At 34.7% G+C, this 8389-nt stretch overlaps 1 protein-coding gene across 1 annotated transcript; it reads left to right on the forward strand.

Moving 5' to 3' along the window:
• Window positions 1–200: 200 nt before the first annotated feature.
• LOC130968765 (outer envelope protein 61) lies at window positions 201–5240 on the forward strand. The gene is made up of 11 exons (XM_057894215.1): window positions 201–550; window positions 853–1083; window positions 1561–1617; window positions 1746–1874; window positions 2049–2126; window positions 2216–2286; window positions 2997–3046; window positions 3131–3326; window positions 3404–3968; window positions 4209–4352; window positions 4651–5240. Exons 1-11 carry the CDS (start codon window positions 455–457, stop codon window positions 4795–4797), a joined length of 1764 nt encoding a protein of 587 aa, XP_057750198.1. The 5' UTR covers window positions 201–454; the 3' UTR covers window positions 4798–5240.
• The last annotated feature ends 3149 nt before the right edge of the window (window positions 5241–8389 follow it).

An 8389-nucleotide genomic window follows, 5' to 3' on the forward strand; every position in this document is an offset into this window, starting at 1 on the left:
TTTTACCACCGTATCTATGGATAAAGTTAGATTTCATTGTTAGAGTCAAATTCAAAATCAGTTATTAATTATTATTTATTAAGTACGAAACAAAATTCATAGAGTAAGACACAGGAAGATGAGAAGGTCAAGACAGTAAATTCCCTCTCGGACACACACATAAAGCATTCTTGGCTCTCTCTCTCTCTCTCTCTCGCTTTTTCAGGTTTGGTAGGCGGCACCACCAAATCAGACTCTTACTTTGTTCTTTTTCTCCCCTCATCCTTTTCCCCAAATCCACCTGCTTGAAATTCCTTACTCGCACACATACCCTTCGCCTCAAAGTTTCCGAAAACCACAAAATAACTAGAATCTTCCTTTCAATATTTTCAAATTTTGCCCTCAATATAGTATCTTTTTGAAAACAACCTGACTTGATACTTTCTTTAAGAATTTCAATTTTGAGGGTGCGAGAATGTTCAACGGAATGATGGATCCTGAGTTGATCAGAATCGCTCAGGAACAGATGAGTCGCATGTCACCCGCTGAGTTGGCTCGGATCCAACAACAGGTTTTTCTCCTTCAATTTTGGCTGCAATTGAATGTGTATAATCTTTACAATTTGTGTTTTTTCGAGTCTCTGGTGGAATGGATGCAAATTCTTTGTTCTCAGATCGGCTTGATGATTATAATGGAATAGGTTTCTTGATGCGTGTCATATTGGGAGTCCCAAGAAGTTTTGTGATCTTAGTCATGATTAATCCTTCTTTAGGGATCGTAATCTGTTGGTTTTTGAGCCGGATCCTTAATTTGATCCTAGAGATTTAATTTGTTAATAATATGGTGTAATACACTGTATTTTTGGAATTGCAGATGATGTCTAATCCTGATCTGATGAGGATGGCTTCAGAGAGCATGAAGAACATGAAGCCTGAAGACTTTAAACTCGCTGCAGAACAGTTAAAGCATACTCGTCCTGAAGATATGGCTGAGATCGGTGAGAAGATGGCTAATGCATCACCTGATGAAGTAGCAGCTATGCGCTCCCGTGTTGATGCACATATCAAATATCAATTGAGTGCAGCTGAGTTGTTGAAGAAGCAGGTGAGTTCAAACCTGTTTTCTTATATTGATAAAATATGATTGGCATTAGATGAACCAAAGTAGAAGGCAAAATGTAGTTTGGAAGAGTTCTTAAATATTCTGATTCTTCCTGAGTTTCTGGTAGAAACATACTACGAGTTGACGGAAAACTCAGTCCCACAACTGTCCACCAAAAGACCTCACCAAATTATGGCACCTTAAGGAAAATTCTTTTCTAGAATCATTTAGACTTCATGTCAGAGTTATAAGTACAATTATATTTGAATAATATTTTAGCCACATAGATTTGCTTGCTTAGAGAATGCACAATCAGCCACCTGTATAAATTAAATATTAGAATACGAAATACACATTGAAAATGCGAGAAACAACATATGTAAAATATACACAAATATATGGTGGCTTATTTTGGTGTGCAAAGAGCATTTTTGTAAACATGTCTCATGTGTCCTTATGGACTAAAATTAAATTTTGCAGGGCAATGAGCTTCATAACAAGGGGAAGTTCACAGATGCTTTGGAGAAGTATTCTCGCGTAAGTGCACTTTTTCTGACTCCTCAACTGTCTCTCATGCAACCTTTTTTCTTGTTTTACCCTGTTGTGAGACTTAAACTCATCTGCTATTTTGGCATAATTCCTTGCTTTTATGTTCCATGTTCCAGGCTAAAGAAAATATTAAAGAGATTCCCTCTTCTGAAAGTAGAAAACTTCGTTTGGCATGCTCACTCAACTTGATGTCCTGCTACCTAAAGACAAAGCAGTACAATGAATGCATAAAAGAAGGTTCTGAGGTATTGATAATTCCTTCTATTTTGCCATTGCAAAGTATGATGCTAGTTAATAGTTATGATCTTTGCAATAGTATTATTGTTCCTTCCTTTTTGCTAATGTAGCGTCAGAAGTATTTCATTTCTTGAAAGTTGTTTCATCCTATCAATGCATTAATGTGCCTTTAACTACTGTAGGTTTTGGAATGCGATGCAAATAATCTTAAGGCTCTTTATCGGAGAGGGCAAGCATATAAAGAACTGGGTTTACTAAGGGTGGGCTTCTAGTGACTGAACTAACATTTTGCGATTTAGATTGCAATGATTTTTTTATTACATAAGTTGATGGTTTCCTGATTTTTTAGGATGCTGTTACTGATTTAAGCAAAGCACTTGAAGTGTCCCCTAATGATGATACAATTGAAGAGCTTTTAAGGTGTGATCTTGTTCCCTTTAATTTGCATGAAACTATATTAGGAACAAGAGCAATTGACTATACCTGTGATATGTCTGACTTGATTAGTTGCGATTAGCTCCGCAAACTCATTTAGGTGGTTAGTTATACCAGTTAGCTCAATTAGCTGGTTAGTTAATTAATTAGTTAGAAGTTGTTGAGATAGATATTTTTTGCAAGTAAAGTTAGTCGAAGGAGCTTTGATTAGGTGATGTATATATATATAGCTGCACTGTAACTAACTGAACTACTGAAGTATGGATTCACCACTGCTTCATTTAGTCTCAGCTCATTCATTCCACTTCAATTCCTCTTCTTTCATCTCTCTCTCTGCCCCCCCCCCCCCCTTCTCTTGTTGTTCTGATCTTTTATCTTCTCTCGAGCTCACACCAGAGATTGATCACCTGCTTGCACAAGTTTTCACAATATGTTTTCAATCTCATTTTTAAAAAAATCAATCTCTCTCTCTCTCACACACACACGCACGCATGCACGCGCACACACACATTAAAACTTGTTTTGTAACAATATAGGAATTGATATATCGGATGCCATTTCTTTTCTATATTTACAAATTAGTGTTATCATAGTAGTTTTATAAAATAATAACTTCTTTTTTTTTAAATTAAAAAAATATGAAGCATTATGTTGGATGTGGACTGCTGTTTAATGCCATAAAATATTTATTCCAGGGACACCAAGGAAATGTTGACAAAGGAAGGTGGTGACTACGCTCCTGGAGGTTAGTGTCACTCAAAGTTGGTTTTTGATTTTCCCCCTTTTATTTGCCGCACTCTCCTGACCTTTATGGTTGTAATGGATGTAGGATTAGTAATCGAAGAAATCACTGAAGAAATTGAGAATGTGCCTTCTGGAAACAACAAAAGCTCTTCTTCAGAACAAAAGGTGGTTCAACCAAGAAAGTCCAGTGAATCCTCAAATAGTTCTAATACAGTAAATGGAAATCCAATAACAAATGCCGAGAGTATAGATAAGTTGAAAAATGATCCAGTAGCTATGAGGTAGGTTAGCTACGATATTGTTAATTTAATCGTTGACGTATAAAGGAGATACACTTTCTTATGTATTTATTCTGCAGATCTTTCCAAAACTTCATTTCAAATGCCGATCCTGCAACTCTGGCTTCTTTAAATCCTGGACAATCCAATGATATATCCCCAGAGATGATGAGAACTGCTACAAATATGATTGGAAAAATGTCTCCTGAGGAACTTCAAAAAATGCTTGAAATGGCTTCTTCATTCCAAGGGGACAACCCAATTTTAAGGGGAGGTTCCCCCAATTCTCCTTTCAACCCTGGATCAATTCCTCCCAACATATCACCTGATATGTTAAAAACAGCAAGTGATATGATAGGTAAAATGTCACCAGATGACCTTCAGAAGATGTTTGAAATGGCTTCCTCGTTGAACGGGAGAGGATCTGTTCCATTGTCAGCACCTGTAGACAATACTGAAAGAAGTTCTTCCCGGTCGGACTTACCATCCTCGAGTACTAGTGAAACTAGTGTTTCTGGAGAGTCAAGTTCTTCTCAAAATGTCTTCCCAAATATGAGAAATGCTTCTCAGCCGAACTTCCCTTCCTCGACCACGGATTTGCAAGAACAGATGAGAAATCGGATGAAGGACCCAGCTATGCGGCAGGTATGTTCATGCGTGGCTTGGATAAATGCAATCGTCTTCCTCTTTTATTTCTCATTTTGTTATTAATAAGGATTTCGTACAAGCACGTTGCTAAATAATACCTTTGTTATAGTTATACTTCTCTCTTGGTTATTCTTTTGTTTTCTTTTGTCTAGTAACACATATCATGTTACATTTTGTGTGAATTATTTGCATGTACTTATCATCTACTTACTATTTTAGCTTATGTTGATTTGGCAGATGTTCTCATCAATGATTAAAAATATGAGTCCAGAAATGATGGCAAACATGGGCGAACAATTTGGTTTCAAGCTTTCACCCGAGGATGCAGCAAGAGCTCAGCAAGCCATGTCATCCTTATCGCCAGAGAGCTTGGATAAAATGGTAGTGTTTTTAGTTTTAAATTATTTTTTTTTTAAATCATGCCAAGTTTATTCTTGGCAATAAATGTAAGATAACATTAGGATCCAAGTTATTTCCATGCTTAATTTTAGCATGAGTTGTCGTTTGGTACTTGAAGTAGCATAGGCTGTAACATTGATAAGCTTAGGATCCCTGTCTAAATCTTTGTTGCTTCATCACATGGAACATGAATTGGTGCTTGTTTTGAGGGTTTCCAACTTTAATATCTGATGTTATGTCTGTTGTACTAACATGAGGCCTTTCTCTTTCGTATTTGCAGATGGTTTGGGCAGACAGGGTTCAAAGAGGAGTTGAAGGTGCAAAAAAGACGAAGAACTGGCTGCTGGGGAAACCTGGCATGATCTTGGCAATATGCATGCTCATTTTGGCTATCATTCTTCATCGATTCGGCTTCATTGGTAGCTAGAATAATGGAACTTAAAATTGTAAGAGAGCCCTAAGGGTTCAAGTTCATGCATAATCTAAAAGAAAAAAGAATTCTTGAGCTTAACCTGATAGCAGAGGAATGAGTTGAAGGGACATAATCACATAACCATTGTTCTTTCAGTTGTGAATGTTCCTGGAGCAAGAATTTAGTGTGTTCTAGGAGCATGCAAGTATTTCTCTGCCAAGAGATGCACTGGAATGTATTTGGCGGGTACAGTTGATATTTTTCTTATAATATTTTTTTAATATAATTTCTTTGATTTATTTTATTGTAGAACTTTATGAAGGTGCTAATGGCACTGATAGATTGACAATGCTAAAATGGCGTCTCATTATTCGGATTGGAGATGAGATTTGACCCAACTTTTTGTAATCCAAATCCATATATCATATATGAATAGCCTTTTGAGTTGTTTTGCATAATTGAGCACTTAGAATTCGAAAGGGACCCTACCATTCAATAAATACAAAAATTTGATGTCATTCGTTCATTTGTTCTAATCCTAATGCTTGAAACAGTCAGCCATGACTCACCCTTGAACATACAATATTATTTAACTGAGATTTACTTAAAGAGTAAGACTTAGTATGATTTACCTTATACTTGACATTTTGAAAATAGCATTTTGGTCAATAGCATTATTTATGTTACTATATCAAAATTTGAAGTTGTGTCGATATTGACTTGTTAGTCAAAGTGTTTGGCTTCATTGCTGCAGCAGCCATGTTTGCTTTATAAAGTACCTTAAGGTTAAGAAGTTAAAGTAAAAAATTTATATTGCAAAATAACAAACTAACTCGAAGTTTCTAACGTTGAATTAAATAAATATAAAGTTAAATTTTTTCTATTCTATTAACCTTATCTATTGTTCTAAAGATACCAGTTAGCAAAGTCTTATAAATTATCATGCTCCACGACCATGCTGCTTATTCAATCATATTAACATATTAACAAGTAGAATTATATTCAACTCTAAACCATACAAGTAGAATTTTCAACTCTAAACCATACATAATATTCAAACATATTAACAAGTAGTATTATATTCCTCCTTACTCCCTAAAAACCAAAATTGTATCAAGTTCTTTATACTTATTTTAACTAATTCTCAAATCAAATAATGATATGACGCTTTTATTTATTTATTTTGAAATCAAAATTATTTAAATTTTACTTTCAACAGTTCATAATAGATTCAAGTTCATATTTAACCCTCTTCTTTGTAATTTTAATAACTTATTATTTATACAATTTTTAAGGCTAAAACAAAGTATACTTGCAATTGCGGCTAAAAAATTTGGTTATGGAAATTGGAAAGCAAATGTGTGAAATGCTTCAAATTAGTTGAACCAAATTGAGATATAGACACTATTTTTTGCAAGTTGTGAAAATGATTTATATTTTTATTATTTTAATTTTTTGCAGGTTTCGAAATAGTTTTTAATTTTTTATTTATTATTTTGTTTTTTGCAGGTTGTAAAAATGAATTTTTATTTTACTTACATGTTATGAGAAACATATTAATTCTCCTGCACATCAAACACTTGACACATTTTCCTCTTTACATAGGTTTCGAAAATCATATATTAGATACTTAGATTTATATATGTATTACATTCTATTCATCCATTTTCAGAAATTATATTACTTATACTCACTTAAAAATTAATTTGAATACAATTGCATATATTAAATTATCTTTCATTCAAACAATTTAGATTAGTCGAGTGATTAGTTCATTTATCCACTTAAACAAGTGTGAAAATTTTAAATCCTTGCGTATATAAGGACTTATTGGCCAACGACAAATCTTTAAATAGAAATCAAATTTACTGTGGATAAATCATTAATCTATCAATTAAGGAATATCGTAAAAAACTAAAAATAAAAATGGTCTTTTATTGTTACACAGTGTACTGATTTTCCAGGACCATTAAAACTCAATCATGCATGTGTAGTAGTTACTTTATTCGATCAGAAAAAGCACTTGTTTTGTTGCACTTCAAGAAACATAAAGTGGTAAGGCATCGGATCAGAAACTGAAACTCAGAGCTCTAAGAGCAATTCAGTGGGCAAATCCCAACTGCAGTTCCACTCCAAGTCAGGTCAGCATGTAAAAGAATTACAAAAAAATAAAAAATATAAAATCAATTTATAGATAATAAACAATTATAGATTTTATTAAATGATTTATTCCATTTTTAATTTATGTATAATATTTATTGAATAAAATCATATTTTGCAAAATAATTTATTACATTTTTATTTTATAATGAATATTATTTAAATAAATTAAACAAAAAATTCATTTAAAAAACAATTCTTTATATTCTAAAAATATACTCTAACAAACAACTATATAATAAATGAAAATAATACATTACTAATGAAAATAATTTCGATATAAAAAATGTGTAATAAACAACATCCACAACTTTTAAACCAATTATGACAAACGTTATGTAATAATGATTGATTGTCATATATATTCTATTAATAAGTCTTGTTTTAATCAGGGACACAGTATGGGATTGTGAATCGTCTAAAACCCCAGATAGTGATAGATATAATATGAATTTCATCAAGAAATGTTGGGACGAGATTGGGCAAGAGTTCACGGAGGCGGTAATGGATTTCTTCCAAAGGGCAATGCTACCATCAGATGCGAATATAACATGGGTGACTCTGGCCCCAAAATTCCTGGGTGCTAAGAAGATAAAGGATTTTCGGCCGATTAGTTTGGTGAGATGTGTGTAAAAGGTGATTTCGAAGGTGCTGGTGAGAAGAAAGAGGTCGGTTATGCCGGGCTTGGTGGGTGAGACCCAGACGGCATTTGTTAAAGGTAGAAAAATTCATGATGGTGCTCTCATAGCCTGTGAGACAGTTCATTGGCTCAAAGCACAGAGACGAAAAGCAGCGATCATTAAACTAGACTTTCATAAAGCGTATGATAGAGTCAAATGGAGTTTCGTGGATCTAGCGTTACAGAAAATGGGATTTGGACAACGTTGGAGGAATTAGGTGAAGGAGTGTGTCAGCACGGCCACTATGTCTATTCTGGTGAATGGGTCACCATCCAAGCCGTTCAACATGGAAAGAGGGCTCAGACAAGAGGACCCCCTTTTTCCATTTTTGTTTGTGTTGGTGGTCGATGTGTTGAATTGGATGGTGGGAGAAGCTGTCAGGAACGGCGCATTGAACCGCTACTGGTCAGAGGAGAGCATATCGAATTGTCGCACTTACAGTTTGCAGATAATACGATATTGTTTTGCCCCCGGTGACAGAGACAATACTCAATTATAGGAGACTGTTGCGGTGTTTTGAGTTGATGTCGGGACTGAGCATTAATTTTGATAAGTCAAGTTTGATATCGGTGAATTGTGAGCAGGAATGGATAGATCATGCTTGTGGTTTGCTGGGGTGCAAGAAAGCGGTGCTACCCGTTAGGTATCTCGGGATTTTCTTGGGTGCGAATCCTCGTATGGTGAAGACTTGGAAACCGATCATTGATAAGGTGGAAGAAAAACTCAGCCTCTGGAAAGCAAAGGTTCTAAGTGGCGGAGCTTGAAAT

Source organism: Arachis stenosperma, chromosome 3 (genome assembly GCF_014773155.1).
Source record: "Arachis stenosperma cultivar V10309 chromosome 3, arast.V10309.gnm1.PFL2, whole genome shotgun sequence".
Taxonomy (NCBI): Eukaryota; Viridiplantae; Streptophyta; class Magnoliopsida; order Fabales; family Fabaceae; genus Arachis; species Arachis stenosperma.